This window comes from Bos mutus, chromosome 10, assembly GCF_027580195.1.
Source record: "Bos mutus isolate GX-2022 chromosome 10, NWIPB_WYAK_1.1, whole genome shotgun sequence".
Lineage (NCBI taxonomy): Eukaryota > Metazoa > Chordata > Mammalia > Artiodactyla > Bovidae > Bos > Bos mutus.
The window spans coordinates 85,509,328-85,534,919 of NC_091626.1; the positions used below are offsets into that span (position 1 = coordinate 85,509,328).

The window sequence follows — 25,592 nt, forward strand, 5'->3', positions numbered from 1 at the left end:
GCTGATTTTCTTTCCTGTGCAGAAGCTTTATAGTTTGATATCATCTCACTCGTTTATTTTGTTGTTGTTGTTTTTGCTTTTGTTGTCAGGATCAAAAAATTATTTCCCAGATCTATGTCAAGGAGCTTACCACCTAAGTTTTCCTCTAGGAATTCTTTGGTTTCACATCTTACATTTCAAGTCTTCAGTCCTTATAGAGTTCATTTTTGTTTGTGTGTAAGATAGTGATCCAGTTTCATTCTTTTGCATGTGGCCATTCTAGTTTCCCAGCACAATTTATTGAAGAGGCTCTCCTTTCTCCACTGTACATTCTTGACTTCTTTGGTAAATTAACTGACCATATGTACATGGGTTTATTTCTGGGCTCTATTCTTTTCCATTATTGTGTGTGTCTGTTTTTATGTGAACATCATGCTGTTTTGCTCACTGTAGCTCTGTAATATAGTTTGAAATCAGAGAGAGTGAAGTCTTCACTTTTGTTGCTCTTTCTCAAGATTGCTTTGGCTTTGGAGTATTTTGTAGTACCATCCAAATTTTAAGATGATTAGTTCTGTATCTGACAAATGCCAGTGGAATTTTTATAGGGACTGTATTGAATCTTTAGATTGCTTTGGTGGACATTTTTACTAATGAACATGGATTGTCCCATGTCTGTTGATAAACATTCTAAAGTTCCATGGGATCTGTGGGTTCAACTCTGTGCCTTGTAGGCCCTCAGCCTCTTTCTCATCTGGTGTAGTTTGTTTCAAAATAAGAATTCATCATCATTCATATTTTTGTTTTGCATATGTCAAACCAGACTGTCAACTAGTTATTTTATCTCTTATAGCAAAATTGCCTCATAATCAGTTAGTTATGTGGTGAATATGTTTGTGGCAAAGTGTCTATGACAAAGTAGCTTACAGCAAAAATATTTGACACAATTAGATATAATAGTGAGAAGAGGGACTCCCATCTCCACTTCTTGATTTCTAGACCCATGGATTCTGACTTTGAGGTAGATGGCACCATATAATGATCTGTGCTTTAACGCATATACTGCATCCTGTAACACAAAACCCTGGTCTTTCAGGATATTGCTTGCAAAAGATTCTATACATCAGTTTTCAGTAAGCCATTCCATCATTTTGTTAGTAGCCCTCTGTGGAAGATGAGGGTATGTGATAAAACTAGCTAATTCCGTAGGTATGAGCCAGACGCTGCACATCCTTCACTATGAAAGAGTTCCTTGATCAGAACCTTGGAATTTGGTGATGGTGGATTAGGTATCCTGGCCATGGATAGTGGTGCTAGCAGAAGCTCTGTGGACAGGGAAGGTGAATCCAAAAGTCCTGTCTGTCCCACTGAGGATGACTCTGTCCTCTCCGTAATGAAAGAGGCTCAGTGTAATCAGCTTGCCACCAGATGCTGGGCTATTTTCCCTGAGGACTGGTTCCTTATCAGAGGTTCAGTAGGTCTCTACTGTTAGCAGATTGAGCAGTACCAAGACCAGCTGTGGTAAAGAAAAGTCTGTGGTTTTGAACCCAAGCAGAGACTTTGCCCTTGCCACCTTTGACCCACTAAGCAAGTGCTAGCTGGCTAGGAAAAGAGGCTGCCTGTTGTCCATAAAACATATTGTTTTGTCCATCTGATTATTGAGAGCTTCCTCTGCAATAGGTACACGTATTGGACTTTATTTTGGACACAAAAATCTTCACAGCCTATGTATGCCCTTTCTGAGAGTTTTACCCACACGTTTGTCTTCTAGATTTCCTTTCCTCTCATCGTCCCATCCTGTTTCTTCCAGTTTCTATCTATTCAAATAGTGAACAGTTGCTAATGAATCAGTATAAATCTGTCTGTGTAGTCATCTCTCACTACAGAAGTGATAAACCAGGTGCACTGCTTGAAGACCTGCCCACTGGGGAGTTTTACTACAGTCCCTGGGGTTACGCCTAGTGTGGCTGTGATGCTTTAGTTCAGTTTAGTTCAGTCGCTCAGTTGTGTCCAACTCTTTGCGACCCCATGGACCGCAGCACACCAGGCCTCCCTGTCCATCTCTAACTCCCAGAGTTCATTCAAACTCATGTCCATCGAGTCGGTGATGCCATCCAGCCATCTCATCCTCTGTTGTCCCTGTCTCCTCCTGCCCCCTATCTCTCCCATCATCAGGGTCTTTTCCAATGAGTCAACTCTTCGCATGAGGTGGCCAAAGTATTGGAGTTTCAGCTTCAGCATCAGTCCTTCCAATGAACACCCATGACTGATCTCCTTTAGGATGGACTGGTTGGATCTCCTTGCAGTCCAAGGGACTCTCAAGAGTCTTTTCCAACACCACAGTTCAAAAACATCAATTCTTCGGCACTCAGCTTTCTTCATAGTCCAACTCACACATCCATACATGACCACTGGAAAAACCATAGCCTTGACTAGACGGACCTTTGTTGGCAAAGGAATGTCTCTGCTTTTGAATATGCTATCCAGGTTGGTCATAACTTTCCTTCAAGGATTAAGTGTGTTTTAATTTCATGGCTGCAGTCACCATCTGCAGTGATTTTGGAGCCCAAAAAATAAAGTCAGCCACTGTTTCCACTGTTTCCCCATCTATTTGCCATGAACTGATGGGACCAGATGCCATGATCTTCGTTTTCTGAATGTTGAGCTTTAAGCCAACTTTTTCACTCTCCTCTTTCAGTTTCATCAAGACTAACATACCATGTAGGAACATCTGAAAATCTGGCTCAGTGTTTTTCTTCTTCACTCAGTTGATCATAATGAACCCCTCTGAGGCCATCAGTACAGATTGAGAGAGAGAAGAGACATTGCAGTAGGATTTATTGCTGAAGGATTCTGAGCCCCCTGTTCATACAAATTACTTGTAACTTCCAGATCTCGCCAAGCCTGGTCTTTTCTATTCTGTGTCTAGTTGATGACAGATTGCTCTTCTGAACACCCAGTCAGTAACTTGCCTGGTCATGTCATTTTCAGTTTATGAAAGGACGCTCGGGACACAGTTACCCGATATCCCATAGTTAGGCATTTACTTGCTGTCTAGTGAGATCTGGTAGCAATCCAGAAGCTGCATCTCAAAAGGAAAATAGTTACCTGTAAAGGACATGACCTTTCTCCCATCTGAGGTATGTTCCTTTGGGACCTTTCCAGAGGCGCCGCAGATACTTTGAAGGTCATTAAATCTGCTTCATCCTAAGATCAGAGCGGAAGGTCAGCTTGCCTTTTCTTGTCCTGGCCCCCACCGGAAGCTTATAAGCACCTTGATACATGGGTAGAGCAGCTCACTCAGATGTGCTGTGTTGCTTCCCGAAAGGCCTAGCAAGCATTTTGCTCCTTGTGTTTGTGGTAGGTGATGGGAGGTGTAGCAATTTGTCTTTCATGGTGGAGGGAATGGCTTGACATATTCCAAGATCATTGGATCCCCAGAAACATCACTGAGGTGACAGGGTTCCTATGTCTTTGTGGAAATTATCTGCCACTGTCCTAATTCACTTGTGTCCTACTAAGACATCTGAAGTACTTGTTGCTTCCTGCTCCCCAGATCCGCTCCGCATAATGTCATCAGTGTAGTAGAGCACTGAGATGTTTTATGGAGTGTCAAGATGATAAGGATCTCTGGGGACTCTATTATGGCAAAGAACTGCTGCTGCTGCTGCTGCTAAGTCGCTTCAGTCGTGTCTGACTCTGTGCGACCCCATAGACAGCAGCCCACCAGGCTCCCACGTCCCTGGGATTCTCCAGGCAAGAACACTGGAGTGGGTTGCCATTTCCTTCTCCAATGGCAGAGAACAGGAGAGTTGAAATAGCCCTGAGGCAAGGATTTGAAGGTGTCCACAGATGCAAGCCAGGTAAAAGCAAACTGCTTCTAGTGGTCTTTACAATTGGTATGGAGATAAAAGGGCATATTGGCCAGGGCCGTAGCTGCTTGTTAAATGCTGTAAAATGCTAGGGACTATGGTAATTTGTTCTAGTAAAGATCTGGAAGAGTAGCTTCAATTGGAATCATCTCCTGATTAAATTTATTATCCAGAGTTATTAGCTAACTCCATCTTACTTCAGTACAGGCCAAACAAGCAATGACAATATGATAGGAATTATTATTCCTGCGTATTTCATGTCCTAGGTAATATCACTGATTTTTGCAGTTCTCAGGCTTGCGGTTTTGTTTCCGTTTATTGTCTTAGTAGCAGAGAAATTTCCACGGGTTTTCATTTAGTTCTTCCTTACCCCTTGGATCCACAGAGCCAGCGTAGAGCATTCTACAAGTTGCCAAGTGTATCTGTTCCACTTCAGGAATTGGATGGGGTCCACTGTGATTTGAAATTGGACTTAGAATCCGTCTATCACATGATTACCTTAAGGCCCCACTTTTACTGCTTGTACAACAGCAGCATTTTGTGTTCTTAAGAACTAGTGTCACTGCGGAGCCCATGTCTAGTAATTCCTAGAAGTTTGGGTCTTTCCTTTTCTTCAGTTCATAGTCATTCTACTAAGTGGCCCCCAAACCTTGGAGGAAGATTTTTGCTACATACCGACATACCTGCAGCAGTGCTTCATAGTTCTTCCTCACTGGGACTTGGCCTTCCCTTCAGTCAGGGGGCTCTGAGTATATGGATTTGCTTAGGTCTGAAAAGTTGCTGGGAGTCTATGACTCTCCACTGTGATGATTTAAGTCGGGTGTTTTAGCCACCAGGTCTGGAGTTTTTCCTATTATGTAGATCAAACACTAATCTAGTAACTTACTTATTTCATTCCTGGGGACCCTGTGATTAATTAACCACCAACAGAAATCTCCACAAGCCAAAATATTGTGATTAGTAGTACATCCCTTCTGCCCTTTCTGGTGAAAGAACATACCTTGTTTTTGTTGATTAAGCACTGCTGCTTGGCGTCTGCTTCTCCAGGAGTGTCTTTTTCATCAGGGAGCCTGTGGTGACATTTCCACTTCCTGACCTCTAAGTGGGGGACACAGAGCTTTTCAGGGACACAGAGCTTTTCAGTGACGCAGATGCTGCCCTTAATGAATGTATCTCTCAATGCTTTTGTGAAGGGACTATTTTCTGGACTTCTTCAGGGAATCTGTAATTGATGGGAGGGTATGCAGGATGCATGTGAAAGATCTTCTCCAGTATCCTTACCTCCCTGAGGTTTAGGATCCCTTCCTCTGTGTCAGAGGTGAGCCCATGCATCCAGTCCACTCCACCTCCTGAGTTTGTAAGTCAGGCTCTGTCAGAACCCAGCCATGCCCGTTTTTTCACGTGTTGTCTCCGTGTGCTGTTGCACTGCAGGAGCAGAGTTCAGTAGTTGTGACAGAGCTGATGTGGTCTGCAAAGCTGAAAATATTTATTCTCTGGTCCTTTAAGACGTTTACCAACCTCTGCCTTAGAGCATGCTGAGATTTGATCCAAGTTAGGGGTCTAGTGACGGCAAAGGAATGATGGTGATGGTTTTTCAGGAGGTTAGACATCCTCTGCAAGCATCTGTTGCAGAAGGTGAGTCTTCCAGGAGAGGAAGCTCTCTGCTCTGCCAGTGAAACTCCAAACAACTTAGAAAATCAAGACTCAGTTTTGTCGAAGTCCGGCCAGGAGCTCCCAGTCCATGGTGAAGAGTTCTTTTCCCAACCAGTGCCCTCACTTTCACACAAGAAAACTTGGCGAGTCTGTGAATTCAATTACCATTGTAAGTTTTTGGCAGTATCGGCCCCGTCAGAAATTCATTTAGGTTTTTGGCAGTATCGGCCCCGTCAGAAATTCATTTAGGTTTGTCACGGAAGCTCTCTCTTCAGACCATGACTCACGCTGAGAGTTTAAAGGACCTGGGCTTGTTATTTCATTCTGTTAACTCTGCGTTCAGTGTAATCTTCTGTACAGTGCCGAGCTCGTGGTCATTGTCATTGTTGTCGTGGTGAAGGGCAGCAGCTTCTCGGACTCCTCAGGCACTTTCTGCAGTGGGTACTTCAGTCACCCACAGGGCACAGCTTAGTTTGTTGCTATGCCAGTGCACACCCTGGATGGCTTGCATCCCATTTCCCATTGGCAGGGACCCAGCACTACGCTGAAGCCCAAAGGCATGACTGAACCAATTCCGCAAATCTTATCTTTAACAATATGCCTCCTTTGACCACTTTAGTACTATTGTGTATCAATCACAGACAGAAACCACCCCAGTAATTTGAACAGGGAAATTTTAATATGGATTGTTAGCTAATGAAAGGTGATTTAACTACTAAAAGATGTGAAAGAGGATTCTAAGGGGAAGTAGCAGCTGCAGAAAGCAGCTGCCACCCATAGGGCTAGGGACAGAGATCAAGGAATAAACTTAAAGGGTGAACCCTCCCCTCTTCCCTGGGGCGGAGATTCAGATCTCTTTGGAAAAGGTATAGGTGCCTCAGGAACATACTGCCTGCCAGTAGAAAAGAAACTTGCCCTCAGGCTGATCTAGATCTTCTGCTATGAAGGCAGAGAAACCCCCCTACCCCCAGCTCCTGTCCCCTCATTAACCCTCTGGTTACAGCATATCGGAAGGAAGATAAGGGTCTTCCTTCTTCTTTGGCCTTCCCTCCAGCACCCTCTGCTAGCAAAGGAAAAACATCTGTAGGGTCCAGCCCCAGTCAGTGCGTGCACGCTCAGTCGCTTCAGTTGTGTCTCTGCGCCCCCGTGGGCTGTAGTCCACCAACCTACTCTTGTCCACAGGGTTCTCCAGGCAAGAGTGCTGGGGCGGGGGGGAGGGGGGGGTTGCCATGCCCTTTCCTCCTGGGGAGCTTCTCAGCCCAGGGATCGAACCCATATCTCCTGTGTTTCCTACATTGCAGGCAGATTGTTTACCCACTGAGCCACCTGAGAAGCCCCCAGTAATCAGAGAGCAGGAAAAATAAGGGCGGATTTGGAGTTGAGAGGCAGTAAATGAATAACAGTCCTTCTCCAGTCTCATGGCTGTAACCGCTACCTCCTTTATGTATAATATATCCCTGCCCTATATTCTCCCTTGAGCTCCAGAGAAGTATTAATATAACAAAATGCCTCCTTGATGTCTTCATTTGAATTTCTCACAGGCATTCTTAAGGGCACAAAACCACAAACACTCACACCTCCCCTAGTTTTTCCTATCTCAGTAAATAACATCATGATTCAAACAAAAAACATAGCCTCTACTTTTCTCTCTTGTTTCCTGCTTTACTTCCAGTTGGTCAAGGTCCTGCCATCTCTTTCTTCAAAAGGTATACAAATCCTACCATTTCTCACTACTTCCACTGCTGCTACTCTGCTTCAGGTCACCATCATCTCTTGACTCTTAAATATCAGAAATCACATCCTAGATTTCTAATATATGCTTGATTAAAGTGACTGCTTATTCTCAATTCATTCTATAACTTTTCATTCTGTAACAGCTGTACCTTATCTGTCCCACTCCAGAGTTTATGCAAGATATCAAAAGCCTTAGGGCTATGAGTTTGCCTGCTACATCCTTTGCTGTTGGGTTAAGCCCATTTTTTGTGTTTGCCAGTTCGGCATTAACCCTTATTTTTTTTAGTTAATAATATTAATATGATTTCTTCATGTATAGTTTTAAAATGTGTATAAATCTTCCTGGCTTAAACTAATAATTGCCTATTTTCAGGTTTTTTAAAATTTGAAATCATTTTTATAAAGATGACCTTATTTCTTAAATGTCTTGTTTGTTGGATAGAAACTGCAAAGGTAGCAAACTCCCCTAATAGAAACAACAAAATTTCCACATATATTATATTATTGGCTTTTTATGTAGTTAAAATCTCTCATTCTTTTCATCAGCTTAGTTTCTTTCAAGGTCACTATCAGTACTCACTTTTCCTACATTCAGAAAAGGAATGGTTTGTCTTAATTAATGCTTGGAATTCTGTACCATTGTTCTCAATAAAAAACTTTATTATCTGCGTCTTTATTTCTAATATTGATTTGAAGCTATAATAAACATAGGAATCCTCCTCTGTGAAATCAAAGTTTTCTTAAGCATATACTTTTTTTAATAGAGGAAAATCCCCTGATACATGCTTTCTTTGTTTTTTAGGTGGAAGGTGTTGCTGTTTTTCTCCTGATGGTAAAGCTTTAGCTGTAGGTCTCAATGATGGAAGTTTCTTAATGGCAAATGCAGATACTCTAGAAGATCTTGTCTCTTTTCACCACAGAAAAGATGTTATTTCAGATATTCGATTTTCACCAGGTAAGATCTCATTGAAATCATATTTGATTATTAATTTGAGTATGACAGTGAATATCTCAATGTGTGATTTTTTATTTACTGTTATTTTATCTCGGAATTTTAGTTTTTTACTAGAAGAGGCAGTATAGTGAGAGGTGAAAGCACTGTAGATCAGTGGCAAAATATCTGGTTTAGGGCCAGTTCTGTCACTAAAGTTTCTGTGTGACTTGGGCCAAGGCATTTCTTTGAGCTTCCTTTTCCTCATTCGTAACCTGAGGGATTAGATAACTTTTCATTGTATTCCTGATGCTTTTGAAATTACATTAATTTTGCTTTATCAGTTTCCATGTATTCATTACTAATGACAAAACCTACTATGGAATTACTAATGTTAAGGCAAATTTTATTTACGTTAGCTTACTTATATTTTTTCCTAAATTTAAAGTTTTGTTAAATGCAAAGAATATCAAAATTACTTTGTGTATAATTTTTGACATTTTCTTTCCATCACACTACCTCACTACATTAAAATTTTATTTCATTGTGTTAATTATGTATGAAAAATATTACCATTAATTGCTTGACTCATATGTCTTTTTATAAAATGCAAAACACCTAAAGTTCCTCCAAAAAAATTAAGAAAATTAACTCTAGTTGTACAGTATAAAAAATATTTCTAACTGTAGAAAATTTCAAGCAATTATGTTTCTATTATAGGTTCTGGGAAATATCTTGCTGTAGCATCGCATGATAGCTTTATAGATATATACAATGTCATGAGCAGTAAACGAGTAGGAATATGCAAAGGCGCTACCAGTTACATAACCCATGTCGACTGGGATATTAGAGGTAAGAATTTCAGTAACTTACTGTTTGATAAAGTTTCATTGATTTAGTACAGCTACTTTAGAGACAAATAATTCGACAGATGAGTTCAAAAGCACTGTGAAAAAGAAACATTATTCTCAAAATGATTTTCACTACTTTATTTCATATCTAAAGATGAATGCTGGGAGTTTAGACTTTTCAATACCTCGTCTAATATAATTCAAATGATAGTACAGTAAGTGATAGATTCTTAATTTGTAAAGTAATTTAAATATTATTCTTTTTTAGTCATTTGTCCTAGTTTTTGCCGGATAAGTTTGATATAAATAGTCACTGAAATTTTAGAAAATAGTTCTGTTAATTAGGGTTTTTTTAAGAGCAGTGTTTGACCTTTTTCTTTGTTTTTTGGCTGTGCTCTGCAGCTTGCAGGCTGTCAGTTCCCTGATCAGGGACTCAACCCAGGCCACAGCCGTGAAAGCCCGGAGTCCTAACCGGTAGACCACTAGGGAATTCCTAATTTTAATGTAATTTCCCCAGCATTCAATAAGATACATTCCCTAAAATTATCATAGTTGTTTAACATACAGGATTTAATGAATATCTTTGTTTTTTAGCAGAATGTGTGGCATATGTCAGTGTTAATAATTTGAATAAAGGTTAATATTTTAAATGCTCCATTTTGAGGGGTTGTTGTTTCAGATAGTCACCTCTGTAAATATGGTATTGTAAATTAGTTTTTCCAAATACAGTTAAAATATATATTTTAAAAGTTCAGTTCAGTCACTCAGTCGTGTCCGACTCTGCGACCCCATGAACCACAGCACGCCAGGCCTCCCTGTCCATCACCAACTCCCGGAGTCCACCCAAACCCATGTCCATTGAATCAGTGATGCCATCCAACCATCTCATCCTCTGTTGTCCCCTTTTCCTCCTGCCCTCAATCTTTCCCAGCATCAGAGTCTTTTCAAATGAGTCAGCTCTTTGCATCAGATGGCCAAAGTATTGGAATTTCAGCTTCAGCATCAGTCCTTCCAATGAATATTCAGGACTGATTTCCTTAAGGATGGATAGGTTGGATCTCCTTGTGGTCCAAGGGACTCTCAAGAGTCTTCTCCAACACCAGAGTTCAAAAGCATCAATTCTTCTGTGCTCAGCTTTCTTTATAGTCCAACCCCTCACAGCCTTGAGTAGATGGACCTTTGTTGACAAAGTAATGTCTCTGCTTTTCAATACACTGTCTAGGTTGGTCATAACTTTCCTTCCAAGGAGTAAGCATCTTTTAATTTCATGGCTGCAATCACCATCTGCAGTGATTTTGTAGCCCCAAAAAATAAAGTCTAACACTGTTTCCACTGTTTGCCCATTTATTTCCCATAAAGTGATGGGACCGGATGCCATGATCTTAGTTTTCTGAATGTTGAGCTTTAAGCCAACTTTTTCACTCTCCACTTTCACTTTCATCAAGAGGCTTTTGAGTTCTTCATTTTCTGCCATAAGAGTGGTGTCATCTGCATATCTGAGGTTACTGATATTTCTCCCAGCAGTCTTGATTCCAGCTTGTGCTTCCTTCAGCCCAGCGTTTCTCATGATGTACTCTGCATATAAGTTAAATAAGCAGGATGACAATATACAGCCTTGATGTACTCCTTTTCCTATTTTAAATGATACTTCAAATTTTATTTCTAGGATTTTTATATGCATGATGACAGAAATAACTTATTCACACACACGTGCATGCTCAGTCACTCAGTTGTGTCAGACTTTTTGCAACCCCATGGATTGCAGCCTACCAGGAGCCTCTGTCCGTGGGATTTTCCAGGCAAGAATACTACAGTGGGTTGCCATTTCCTCCTCCAGGGGATCTTCCCCACCCAGGGATTGAACCCATATCTCTTTACGTCTCCTGCATTGGCTGGCAGATTCTTTACTGCTGAGCCACCTGGGAAGCGCGTGCTCACACACACACACACACACACACACACACACACGCATTAAGCCATTTAGGAATTTAATTACTTTATTATATATTAATTACTTTATTATGGTTGATGCAAAGGAAAATGGTTTTATGTTAAGGCTAAATTTTTCCCAAAAAAGTTAAACATCATACTAACTATGTATGTATTTATATTTTATATATGTGTATATTTTTAATTTTTTTTTTTAAGGAAAGCTTTTACAGGTCAACACTGGTGCTAAAGAACAGTTATTCTTTGAAGCTCCCAGAGGGAAAAAACAAACCATTCCCAGTGGAGAGGTAGGAAGATAGTAGTGCTTGTAATGTTGATATGACTAATAGTGGTTAGAAAGCAGATGCCTGTCTGGGTACAGGAAAATATGCTATGTTAAGAAAAGGAATAAATTGCTTACTTGTATGGCTAGCTCTTCTCTAATTACTTTACTTAAAAGACAAGAAGCATACAATAGCACGTAAAAGACATGCCGTCTAAGATTGGATTACTGCATCTCTGTCGAATCTTTTGGAACCCATGTACCTAAGATGCTTATTGGCAAATTTCTATTTAAGGAAAAAAGAAAAAGAAAAAAAAATGTGTGTGGTTTTGTGACTGACATTATTAGCAAAACTTTTTGACACGGCCAAGGAAGAGAAACTAAATTTAATTTGAAAGTGGCTTAGTAAGGAGAGGGATTGTAAGTCAGATTCTTAATTTCCAATAATGATTAATTGGAAAACATGCTTATAAAAGTACTAGTAGAAGTTTAGACATGAAATGAAAGAATCCGTTTCTGATATTCTAAGAGCAGAAAAAGTCCTATTTATTAATATTGTCACTGTATGTTCAGCATCTAGAATACACAGTGGATAAATAAATCTTGAATGAAGTTATGTTAAAATTTTTCTGCAGGAACTAGTGGACTTGGCAAGGTACAGAACCAGAGCAACTAATAATTTGTTTCACTGTTTTTATTAAACTTTTAATTTTACTTGTGAGATCTATAATTAATTACAAAGAAGAATATTCAGTTTTTTGTTGTTAATGTTTTAGAGTGAGATATTATAAACTTAGAGCAGTCTTTTTTTATTTTTTAGGCAGAAAAAATTGGTTGGGCATCATGGACAAGTGTGCTTGGTTTCTGCTGTGAGGGAATTTGGCCAGTAATTGGAGAGGTCACGGACGTAACTGCCTCTTGCCTCACCAGTGACAAAACAGTCCTAGCTACTGGGGACGATTTGGGATTTGTGAAGTTATTTAGATATCCTGCTAAAGTATGTGTTTTTCTTTAATTCTAATGATCATAACTATAAAAATGGTTAAGGTAATGCCCTTTCATAGCGTTTCACTGTTGTAATATGAATATCACATGCGGAATACATAATGTTGTAATATGAAAGGTTCATAATTTATTTCCTGTTCTTGACATCATGTTTATAGCTTTTATCTAGAAGTAGTATTATAATTTATGATCCCATATCTTAAGTTACATATTATATTGTATGGTTTCTGAGTATTGAGTAGTATAAATATTCCTTTTAGAAGAATCCTTCTTTTAGTCCTAATATTAAATAATTTTAGTATTCGTATGATAAAATATATATCATTAACACTAAATACAAACTCTTGATATTTACAACTTTAACATTTAAAATGTTCTGATTAAATATACTGCTACTGCTATTGCTAAGTCGCTTCAGTCGTGTCCGACTCTGTGTGACCCCATAGACGGCAGCCCACCAGGCTCCCCCATCCCTGGGATTCTCCAGGCAAGAACACTGGAGTGGGTTGCCATTTCCTTCTCCAATGCACTAAAGTGAGAAGTGAAAGTGAAGTTGCTCAGTGGTGTCCAACTCTTAGCGACCCCATAGACTGCAGCCTACCAGGCTCCTCCACCCATGGGATTTTCCAGGCAAGAGTTCTGGAGTGGGGTGCCATTGCCTTCTCCGCTGATTAAATGTAAAACACTATAAATTATAATACCTCTAAAATCAAAGTAAACAACATTGGTTTAATGTGATGAATAATGCTATTTTTATAAAACCAAACTGTAGAGATTCTTTGAAGTGTACGTGCCCACGTTAACTGTATGCTATGTGATGACTGAATCCTTTTACTGCTTTCTTCTGTTCAAACTACTGGGAAATATTAGGCTTTCACTTAGCACAAAAATAAAATTCATGACATCAAGTATAGATACGCATTTCCTTGTCACAAATTCAGATGTATGTTATAATCTAGCACCAACATGAACATATATATAAGTTTGAAATATGGCACTGAAATCATGATATTCGGTGCATGATGGTCTTAATTAATTCATTTCAGCATTGAAATGAAACTGTAAGTTTTAAAAATTCCCATAGAGAACTCAGGTACCCAAGAAAATATTTCACAAGTCCTTGTTTTAGATACACTGAAGTTGTAGAACCTTACTTGACACGAATGTTCCAACAAGACATTTATTAATAAAGGCTTCACTCTTAGTGTTCTAGATGGTGTAGAAGCCCTAAGAGTATGTTCTAGAATGCTGGTCCACAGATTTCTTCTTCTCCTTACTAGCAAGAACCAGAAAATCGTAGGGAAATGATCTTCTTCTGGTGTTTTCATGACAGATTTCTCTTCGATTTCAGCTGATTTTATTGATTCCTCGTTTCCAAAAAAGTCCACTAATTTAACTATTACTATGTTTTGTTTCCCTAGAGAAGGAAATGGCAGCCCACTCCAGTATACTTGCCTGGCAGGCCACAATCCATGGGGTTGCAAAGTTGGACACGACTGAGCGACTGAACACGTTTTGTTTATTTAAGACATGTCTTATTTTAACACCCTTGAGAAGATATCCATGTAAAATTTCAGATTTTACCTGTGTAATCCAGTAGTGCTAGTGTTGTAGATTTAAAAGTTATCAGTATCTTGGATTTGTCCTTATATTTAAAAGAAAAATACACTACTGTGTGTAACATCTGCTTATAATCAAACACACTAATGAATTACAATGAAAGATATGTACATGAGCATATAGTGAAATGTTTGCTAATTACTTTTGTTAATATGGCCGTGCTGTATGTACATAGGCATTCGTATCCTGATTTTCCCAGTTATTGTGTTTCTTTCTGACAATAATATGTCTGCATATCCATAGTTTTTTTAAAGATATCCACCATAATTAACTATTACTATGTTGAATATTTACAGTATTTAAAATGTTTCAAAAAAAAATAAAATAAAATAAAATGTTTCACTGCTGTAAGTCAGTACTATGGCGAATGTTTTTTGTATAGATAAGGTCTCCTTAGCATATACTCTTAAAAAGGGATGGTGAGACAAAGGTCAGCATTTTCATACTTTTCAATGTAGAATACCAAGTTGATTTCCAAAAGAGTTATGCCCATAGCACAGCAGAGTGCAAAAATACTAGTTTATCCTATCTTCACTAAGTTTGGGAGCGGTTACTTTTTATTTTAGTGAGTTTCAGTATTTTCTCTTTTTTTTTTTTTTAACAAAGTGCCTTTGCAATGATTAATTTCCAATCAGAGATTAAGAAAGAAGTTCAAAATTATAAAAACTTTTCAAGTAATAAAATTTCTCAGAAATTTGAATTTTTTTTAATTTTTAGGGAAAATTTGGAAAGTTTAAGAGGTACGTGGCCCATAGTACACATGTCACAAATGTTCGCTGGACTTACGATGACAGCATGTTGGTTACCTTAGGAGGCGCAGATATGTCTTTAATGGTTTGGACAAATGAAATGGAGGGCTATCGAGAAAAAAGACCTTGTGATAGCGAAGAATCTGATATAGATTCTGAAGAAGATGGGGGTATGTCATTTTAAGGTATTTTAACAAAAACATAGAAAAAATTTAGCACAACTGATTTAAACTGCAGAAGTTTAATAAGTAATAATAATGCTTGAATAATTATCGTTTCAGTCTTTTTGGTCTGTTTAACACCAGAATTTTTTTTGCGACTCTAAAATAACAGGTTGGCATATACTGATGACTTATTCTTCATTTAGCAGTGTGTGATAATCATACTTTAAAGAAGCACTACTAAAATAAATTTATAGTATTGAACCTCATCCTTTAAAATAATTCTGTGTTTTTCCTATTATACTAGTAACACCCACTCATTGTAGAAAAGTTAGAAAGTACATTTTGCAATAAAAAAATGAACACAGCATCCATAATTTGAACACTCAGAGAGGTAACTTCTGTTAACATTTGGGATGTTACCCATAGGGGTATGTGTATTTATATACATTATTTTTTTTTTTTTTTTTTACAAAAATGGCATCATATTGAGGGTTTTTTTTTGTAGCTTGCTATTATCACTTAATCAGCATTCTTTATCACTAAATATTCTTCTACATCATTTTTACTGACTGTTTGTTATTTCATAATTTGACTATAACACGATGTATTTAACTTATTTCATATTGTTTAATGTCCTTGTATCTGATTTTTAAGATCATAATTGAGATCCTCAGCTATAACGTAGAGAATAATTCTTATATTTTGATGTTAGGCTATGACAGTGATGTCACAAGGGAGAATGAAATCAGTTACACCATCAGAGCCTTATCAACAAATATTCGCCCAATGTTTGGAATCAAGCCTCATTTACAACAAAAAGAACCCTCAACTGATGAGAGGTAACAATCAAGTTTAAAACTAGATGAAGAAAAAGTTATCAGTATTAGAAATTGAATTGTTTAACTGAATGAATTTTTTGTAGAAAATAAGTATCGGTGGTGCTCTTGCATGTTACAGCCCCAGCTTCTCTTAGAAAGCATGTTTGTCCTGAAATACTTTTTGGTAATGACGCTGTCCTTTGCAAGTAGCTTAGGGAATGATGCTATATATAAAGTCTGTATGATTAAAGGAATCTTACTTGCTAACTTTTATAAATATATGTGGTAGGGTTTCAAGAAATAATACAAACTGAATCTAATACCTAGTATGTTTTAGGACGCACATGAACCAGAGAGATGCTTAAGTTTTGAAAAGGCCTTTTTATCCATGTGCATTTGATCAAGGATAGAAAGTCATTATTTTAAATTTTTTCCAAAAAGGCAAGTTGAAGTATAGCTTGTCTCTGGGAATTATTGGTCTTTGTCAAGAATTGGCAAATCAAAATAAGGCTATGTGCACTGCAGTCTTATGAGGAAAGAGAACTTCATTTAATAAAGTATCTTAGTGTAATGACAGATCAAGAGAAAAATTGTGAGCCTGATGCTTTTAAAATCATTAGAGAAGATAGAAAACAGTGAAGAGGCATATGGATCAGTGAACTGCATAGAGTCACTTAAAACAGGGGTGAACAGTGATGATCTGTTTGTGGTGTAAGTTGTATCTGACTCTTTGTGGCCCCATGGACTGTAGCCCACCAGGATCCTCTGTCCATGGGATTTTCCAGGCAGGATTACTGCAGTGGGTTGCCATTTCCTTCTCCAGGGGATCTTCCTGACCCAGGGATTGAACCCTGGTCTCCTGCATTGCAGGTGGATTCTTTACCGACTGAGCTATCAGGGAAGCCATAAAGGCATAAGAAGGGGCAGAATATTAAACTAGAGGTATGTTTTTTTTTTTTAATGCTGAACATACCATGATCTAAATACTTGTACAGTATTCAAGGTTGAGGTGACTTGACTCTGAAGACAGTTCAAAGGGCATAGTTTTTGGAATAAGATCCCACGTGGTGCCAATGGTAAAGAACCCACCTGCCAATGCAGGCAGACACAGGTTCAGTCCCTGGGTCAGGAAGATTGCCTGGAGGAAGGCGTGGCAACCACTCCAGTATTCTGGCCTGGAGAATCCCATGGACAGAGGAGATGGTAGGCTGCAGTCCATGGGGTCACACGGAGTTGGATACAACTGAAGCAACTTAGCATGCAAATGGGTTAAAATACTCATTTTTATTATTTGCCAGTTGTTGACCTTGAGAAACTTTTCATTCTCTCTGAGCCTCAGTTTCCTCAGAGGTAAAATAAATATTATAATCCACAGTTTATGGAGTATTTCATGAAATGAAGTAATGTATATAAAGAATTTAGGTAGTAATTCTCCACCACCCCTTTCTTGGACTAAAATACAAAGTAACCTAAGGAGATATCTGGTTAATACTGACAGACTTCCTTTAAAAAATTTTTTTTTTTACTGTAGTTTAGGCCATGTCACACTACTTGCGAGACCTTTGTTCCCCAACCAGGAATTGAACCCAGGACCACAGCAGTAAAAGTGCTGAGTCCTAACGACTGGACTCCAGGGAACTCCCTAAGAGCTTTTTCTTTTAGTACTGAAATTAAATATCCACAGAGTAATAGATACTACCTGTATATTTATTAATTAGAGCCATCAGTTCAGTTTTGCCACACTTCAAAAGCATCAATTCTTCGGCGCTCAGCCTTCTTCACAGTCCAACTCTCACATCCACACATGACCGCAGGAAAAACCATAGCCTTGACTAGACAAACCTTTGTTGGCAAAGTGATGTCTCTGCTTTTGAACATGCTATCTAGGTTGGTCATAACTTTCCTTCCAAGGAATAAGCGTCTTTTAATTTCATGGCTGCAGTCACCATCTGCAGTGATTTTTGTAGCCCCCAAAAATAAAGTCTAACACTGTTTCCACTGTTTCCCCATTTATTTCCCATAAAGTGATGGGACCGGATGCCATGATCTTAGTTTTCTGAATGTTGAGCTTTAAGCCCACTTTTTCACTCTCCTCTTTCACTTTCATCAAGAGGCTTTTAAGTTCCTCTTCACTTTCTGCCATAAGGGTGGTGTCATCTGCATATCTGAGGTTATTGATATTTCTCCCGGCAATCTTGATTCCAAATTGTGTTTCTTCCAGTCCAGCGTTTCTCATGATGTACTCAGTATGCAAATGTGGATGTTCATAATTAGAATATTTTCAGTATAGTACTTAATATTCCCTAAAAGAAATTATATCTCACATAATAAAAAATGTAATATAGGGAAGAAGAAACTCTAGATATTCTCATTATTATTTTTCATTTATTATATTGATTTTTAAAGAAAATATTATCATTTAGCAGATAAATGGAGTATGTCAGAAAATATGACCTAATTTTAATCTGTAGACCATCCCTCATGGTAAAACACTTAAATTTCCTCCTTCATTGTGGAAGTGACCCAAGTTCTGACAGAAATATTTTACTGCTCACAAAGAATGGTTGACACTGTCATAATTGTAATCTTTGCTGTTAACTTGTATTCTCAAAATTATTTTTTATTTATTTTACATTTTGTTCTCAAATTATTTTATAATTTAGTTCTACTAAATTCTCCTGAAAATGCCAAGGCAGAAAAGTCATTAGTGTGATTCACAGTTATGAGTCTTCATTTTCATCAAATGCAAGAATCAAAGGAGATGAAAATGAAGTTTTTTTTTTCATCAGCTTTGAACTTTTGTGAAGAGGTTAAATGGTCTGTATACATAATTGTCTTCCGTTTTAGATAAAATACATCATCATCAAATACAAAACATTTTATAAACAAAACAAATGTTTGTCAAATATCTACTTAAAAGGAAAATATTTCTGATGACACTTTGACTTTATTTAGTTGATTTTTTTGTGGATTCTTTTTTCCTAAATGACATTAATAATTTTATGTTTTTCTTTTTCTGTTTAAGTATTTTTATGACAAGTCTTAATGTATTTAAAGTAGTTACTTGTCAATCAAATTTCCAATTTTTTTAATAAATCAGAACATGACATAAAATTTAGGCATTATTGTATTTCCTTAGAATTTTATTGACATGTTACCTTTATTCTGTCTACTAAACTGATATATTTTATTCATAATCAATTTTCATATCTGTTCATCTCCTTACTTTTTTCTCTTGCTTCTTTTGAAGGCAGGGAGTAGTAAGGTAAGTTATTTTATTTAAGAGAATATTTTACTCAAAAATTTATTCTTCTGTTTGGTCTTTGTGGTATTTTAAGGTACTGATTTTTTTCCTTATAAAACACTGCACTAGTTTTGCTGAGAAAGAATTAGAAAATGAAAGAGCACAAATCCTACAAAAGAGTTGCATTTGAAGATACAATATGTAAGTGTTGTTGTAAGGGTCTTCCTTATAATCAGTGTTTTTACAGATGACTTTTCAGAAACGCCTGTACTCTAATAGTTTTAGTTTTTCCTTAAATTTCAAGACTTGTAAAAACAGTAATCACACATATTTATCTGTGAAAACTTTTCCAGTTGATAGCAAAGCTGTTAGTTTCATGTCATACTTGTTTAATATATTCATTAATTTCAAAACATTAACATAGGGCAATAGTGATATTTACACATTTAATAAAATTATATGTGCCAGAAAGGACTGTTTGGGGTCGTTTGATAGCTGCCTTTAGTCAAATAAAAGTGTCTTCAGACAGTTTCTGAAACAGGACAGTATGGGAAAGCCTCGTCTGTTTTGGAAGTTAAAAAAGGCGCCAGCAGGAAAATGCTGACAGATAAGATGAACAAGTAATTGAGAAAGATTGTGCAGAACTTCAAATGTTAGGTACTCCTTAGTTAATTTGGCAGGCAGCAGGAATTCACTCTGTTTTAAGTAGGAGGTGATGTGTGCAAAGATATGAGTCTGGAGTGTGATGTGACTTCTTGAAAAGGCCTGCATAATCTTACACTATTTTATCGGAAGTAAAACATTCAGACCTAGCATCAGACCTGGAATAGCTTCTTCAGGACTGAGCTCTGCATTTTAAAGGGACCTTGACAATTTACAGTGAACTAGAAAGAAACACAGGGTAAAAAAAAAAAAAAAAAAAGAAACACAGGGTAAAGGAAAGTTGGGTGGCCGCTTCACATAAAGGATAATTCATCGTTTTTGGAATCACTGCATTTCAAAAAAAAAAAAGAAAACTAAGTGGAGAGATAATTGCCGTCTTACAAGCAGTTGTTCATGCAGGGTTTAGTAAATGCCCACTTGTCATCAGGGTTGTGAAGGGATGTTCTAGACATGTAAGAGAATTCTGGTTTCATTGGGAGGGGGGATGAGATTAACAGCTATGATCCTTCCAGTTCTGTTCAGCCATTATGTTGCTGTGGGGAATTTTTTTATAGTTACCTCCTTTGTTGGAACAGTCCCAAATACCACATGGTCTCAAGACTCCCTCTGCATGCTTGGTTACATTGGCTGACTGGGAATCCCTCTGGGGTCAGAGGAGGGGGAGGTTCAGTTCCTTAGACAGTCCTTAATAGCAGTGCAGTGCTACCAGCCTTTTACGTTAATAAACATTAAATAAGCTTCCGTATTTTATTTGAAATTCAGTTTGCACTGTGGAAAATAAGAGTGGCAAGCTATATACAACATAGAACATGTTGAATTCTTTTCCATTTCATCTTTTTTCTTCTGATTTCCCTGCCATTAATGGAATAAGCCTTTTTTTATATACAGCAATAAATAAAAACAATAGGCCTTTACTATATACCATATAGTTTATCTGGGTTAAATGTGTAAAAGTATTTTATTACAGGACATATTTTACTACTATTTTAAATTCAGATTTGTGTTGTAATCTTTTCCCTATTTTATCTGCTGCTGGAAAGAGGCTCCAGGTAACCCTCTCTCTTTGCTCTAGTCCATGAGGCCTGATGTTGTCTTTTTATTATCTTTGATATTTACCATTAATGAGCTGTGTTCTTTACCTCTGTTCACAGCTTTCCATGTTTTTCTCCTTTGAAATTACTATCCCTGAAATGACTATATCTTAGTAATTGGAGTCATACCTGGTGGGTTACAGTCCATGGAGTCACAAAAGTCGGACATGACTTTTTCACTTTAATAATTGGATTCATAACATATAAGTAACTGCCTTACTAAAACTTAATCCATTTGACTTGTGTAATTTTCCAAGTTGTATAATTTTAAGCAATAATATATCCTATATAAATTATCTTTATAAAAATTAAAATACGCTTAATTGTTATACAGGATTTAGAGATAAAAATTATATACTTATTAAAGCTGTCAGACAATAACACTGAATAAAGGTCAAGAACTTGGAGGAGAAGGCAAGGCTGCTCCCATTCTTTAAAATGATTTTAGCAGAAATATTTTAAAATACTAATTATATTAATTACTTATAGACATTTTAAAAGTATATGAAAAAGATTTGGAATCAAAAATCTTTGTGATAATGTGAAGAGTCCTTCATGTAGTGTTGCAAGTGCAAAACTTGTATGTCATCAGTCATGGTCATATACTTGTACATACTGCTTCACATGTGTATGAAAATACACATTTATATCACATGTTCAAGACATAACACTTTATTTACTTTTTATAGGTGTGTACCTTGAAAATCACTTTGAAGATGCAAATATATTGTTATGCCTTTCATTTCATGAATTTATTCAGAAATGTTAGAGTTTTCTTGACTGGAAAGTTGTATCATTTTCTGATTTAGTTGTTACTCAATTAATATTAAAATTTGAAGGGTGAGTTGATATATGACTGATTAAGATTCACTGTTCAGCTTATTAAACATTTGAATAATGACTATCTGAGTTTAAACTAAATGATGTGGGTTTTAAAAAAACAGTAAACAAAAGGCTTTCTTTATGGAAGAGTTGCCACATTTAAATAGCTGAGAATGGGAGCTCCATATACCTAATGACACATTATAAATAGATTCTGAACTTAGTGCTGGAAACAGAGGGAGAGGAATAGATTTGAGAGCTACTGTGTAAGTTTGCAAAATATGAAGTAAATAGTGAAAACGAGGGAAGAGGAATTGGAGGCAATAGTAATAACCTTTTACAGAGTCGACATAAAATGTCTTGTGTGCCTAACTGACTGTGTTGCCATAAACACACTAGGAACTTCAGAGGAGAAGATAAAGGGCACAGAGGACCCAGTGATGAGCACACTTTTGAACTCAGATGTGATTTACATCGCCAACAGTATGGAAAGTTTATAGAAATATTTTCAAAATTCAAGAAGAATATATTGAGTACTTGCCATGTGCAAGATACTGAGATAGCTACGTTAGAGCAGTAATCTAGGCTGTTGTTGGTAACGCACCCCATCAAGAAGCTTTTGAGTTTGTAAAACTAACATTTGTATATTTTTATCACCAATCTGTTCTTATGCTGTTGTATTAGTTGCATTTATGGAACATACATCAAAGAAATTAAAAGAAAAGTGGACAGAAGTTCTGACATTTTCTTTCTACCTTGTTGCCTTAGAAGATGCCAAGATACAGAGGATGGAGTCTAGTGAGAAACACAGATGGGGTTCACTCTTGGGGTGGAGTGTCAGAGACATTGCTCTCTGGAGGGCTGAGAGGAGCTGGGTGAGGACGCCGGGTGATGCTTCCCCTCCTCTTTCCCGCTTCTCTGTTTCAGGCCTCCAGTGAGCAGGGCCCCGCCACAACCAGAAAAACTCCAGACCAACAACGTTGGCAAGAAAAAGAGGCCCATAGAGGTGAGGAAAATCCACCCCGGTGTTAACTTGCACCTTAGAATGTGTCCAGGGCTTATTCTGTTTCCTGTTTGTAGAACACCCAGATCTTACCATTATTCTTTATGAAAATAAGTGTGTTGAGTGTTCTTTTTTGTTCAGTTGTAAAAATTGATTGCCTAACTGTCAAGTCTGAGCTTGGATTGACATCCTCTGTTCCCTTTTTTTTTTTTTTTTAGTATTTTAGTTTTCTATGAATAATACCCTGAATTGAACCATATCTCAGAGAACTTCTAAATGTAAATGTCTGGAATGATCTATGGCTTAAAGAAGCACAGTCACCTTAGAGTGTCCTGTACTTAGTGGTTTGAACTTATAAGTTAAGGATGTAATATTTATCCTAAATCAGGAGCTTTTACCCCATGATGTATTCACTGTAGAGTGTAATAACAGCCCTGCTTCCAAGCAAAGAAACTCTCCACAATAATTGAGCAAAAGAGAAGAGCTCTCCCACATTTCACACTTTCATAATCCCGGTGTCAGCGATAGCAAACAGACTGCTGGCTGTGTGTTAGGCACCCAGTCGTGTTTGACTCTGCAACCCCACGAACTGTAGCCCGCCAGACTTCTCTGTTCTTGGAATTCTTAGGATCTTCCCGACCCAAGGATCAAACCCTGGTCTCCTGCATCGCAGGCAGATTCTTTACTATTTGAGCTACAGGGAAGTCCTTAAGCAGACTGCTCTGTGAGGTCAAAAGCAAGGTGTAAGGCTGTGGGAGGGTGATCGTTGTACCTCCTGCCCCACTCAGCCTCACAGGGTCAGTGAAAATGGGCACTTGGAGTCCCAGAATTATCTTTAGCCTGAGTTATCAGAGACGGCATGCTTAGTACATGAAGCTGATACACTCTTTGGATCCTTGGAAGCATATCACTTGGACCTAATTTATCTTCAGTTATATATACAGATCAAATATTTTTGACTAACAGTTAACACAAATTGATATATTTTTCTTTTGGACACAAAGTATTTCAGTGTTTAACACACAAAATCTTAAGAACTAAAATTCTTGGAGTCAGATGACAGTATGCTTCCCTTTTCATTTTTATAGATTTATGTAGAAAAGTATGGAATGTGTGTTTCAGCTGCTCAAAAAAGCTTCGAGAGGCGCATCTAGCTTAGTTTTGTGTTTGAAATTTATAAATCAAAAATGCATCCTCCAGTTTGACTGAAGACCACCAGTACTATATGCAACAAAATAATGGTGAACATTTAGACATGAGCAAATGTGTAATGGTTTTATCATTGTTTTAGGACCTTGTGTTGGAGCTTGTTTTTGGCTATCGAGGCAGAGACTGCAGGAATAATGTTCACTATTTAAATGATGGTGATGATATAATTTATCACACCGCATCTGTTGGAATTCTTCACAATGTTGCTACAGGTAGGAAACGCTAATTCTCCATTCCCCTCTTTTTATAATTGAGTATTTTTTATTTAGCATCTTGCTGGTGCTGTTGCTAAGTCGCTTCAGTTGTGTCCGACTCTGTGCGACCCCATAGACGGCAGCCCACCAGGCTCCCCCGTCCCTGGGATTCTCCAGGCAAGAACACTGGAGTGGGTTGCCGTTTGCTTCTCCAATGCATGAAAGTGAAAAGGGAAAGTGAAGTCGCTCTGTCGTGCCTGACTCTTAGTGACCCCATGGACTGCAGCCTAGCAGGCTCCTCCGTCCATGGGATTTTCCAGGCAAGAGTACTGGAGTGGGTTGCCATTGCCTTCTCTGACTTAGCATCTTAAAACTCTGTTAAAAATATAAATAATTAAAATACATGAATCTGGAATATGAATATTTCATACTGTAGAACTTCCTAGTAATATTTTAAGGAATTTACAATCTTGAGAGTATAGCACAGCAGAAAAGGACTTCATAATGCAAAGTGCTTATAGATCTCGATTAGAAGTGAAGGATGACTGTGTGTTGAAAGCATGTTTCACAGCAGAAACATTGATAACTTTATTCTGTTTCCCCGCAAGTGGTTGTCTCTGACAGTTAGTGATTGAAAGGGACATGTTGGGTGAGTGATAGCTAGGGACTGGCGATGGAGTGGCAGTGTTCCTGCTGAGGGCTTGGAAAGCCAAAAAGGTTAACTGAGAAAGCTGCTTGCCTGTGACTTGACTGATGATGTCTGTTAGATCCAAGAGATGGGAAAATATTTCTTGACGTCTATTTAACTGATTGTATTGTTGAAAAAGTTCTCTAAGCATCATTTGATGACCGAGGATGTGATAATCCTACTAGTAATACTCTTTATTAATTTTGAATTGCTTTATTACATAAAGTTATAAACTTCATAAAGTCAGAATGTTGTTCAGTTGCTCAGTCGTGTCCGACTCTTTGTGACCTCCACGGACTGCAGCACGCCAGGCTTCCCTGTCCTTCACCATCTCCTGGGGCTTGCTTAAACCCATGTCCATTGAGTCAGTGATGCCATCCAACCATCTCATCCTCTGTCGTCCCCTTCTCCCGCCTTCAATCTTTCCCAGCATCAGAGTCTTTTCAAATGAGTCAGCTCTTTGCATCGGTGGCCAAAGTATTGGAGTTTCACCCTCAGCATCGGTCCTCCCAGTCAATTTTCAGGACTGATCTCCCTTAGGATGGACTGGTTTGACCTCCTTGCAGTCCAAAGGACTCTCAAGAGTCTTCTGCAACACCACAGTTCAAAAGCATCAATTCTTTGGCGCTCAGCTTTCTTTATGTTCCAACTCTTACATCCATACGTGACTATTGGAAAAACCATAGCCTTGACTAGACAGACCTTTGTCAGCAAAGTGATGTCTCTGCTTTTAAATACAGTATCTAGGTTTGTCATAGCTTTTTTTCCAAGGAGGAAGCATCTTTTAATTTCATGGCTGTAGTCGCCATTTGCAGTGATTTTGAGCCCAACAAAATAGTCTGTCACTGTTTGCATTGAAGATACAGTTTATCTAGTACAAACATTTCTGGCTTTTTTTTCCCTCTGGTAGCTTCACTCTAATTAGATAGAATAGATTATGTGAGTCATAATCCCCTACCCCTGGTCAGTATTAATCATTAATATGGTATATCTGTTTTAGTTTCCTTAAGAAAAAGATTCATCAAGATTATACAAATCAATGGTAATTTTCTATTCAATACTTTAGGTCATTACAAAATATCTCTTATTAATA

General features: G+C 37.9%; 1 protein-coding gene across 12 annotated transcripts in view; it reads left to right on the forward strand.

The window, feature by feature from the left end:
• EML5 (EMAP like 5) overlaps positions 1 to 25,592 on the forward strand; it is a 158,190-nt gene that overhangs the window by 102,112 nt on the left and 30,486 nt on the right. For 9 of the 12 annotated variants that reach the window (XM_070378383.1, XM_070378385.1, XM_070378386.1 and 6 more), the window contains 8 exons: positions 8,038 to 8,190; positions 8,887 to 9,018; positions 11,166 to 11,254; positions 12,050 to 12,226; positions 14,572 to 14,773; positions 15,480 to 15,606; positions 22,333 to 22,411; positions 23,700 to 23,829. In XM_070378383.1, coding sequence (XP_070234484.1) covers positions 8,038 to 8,190; positions 8,887 to 9,018; positions 11,166 to 11,254; positions 12,050 to 12,226; positions 14,572 to 14,773; positions 15,480 to 15,606; positions 22,333 to 22,411; positions 23,700 to 23,829 — 1,089 coding nt within the window. Of the gene's footprint in view, positions 1 to 8,037; positions 8,191 to 8,886; positions 9,019 to 11,165; positions 11,255 to 12,049; positions 12,227 to 13,655; positions 14,140 to 14,571; positions 14,774 to 15,479; positions 15,607 to 22,332; positions 22,412 to 23,699; positions 23,830 to 25,592 lie in introns of those variants that run through there. The other 3 variants (XM_070378392.1, XR_011465744.1, XR_011465745.1) reach the window with 3 other exon arrangements.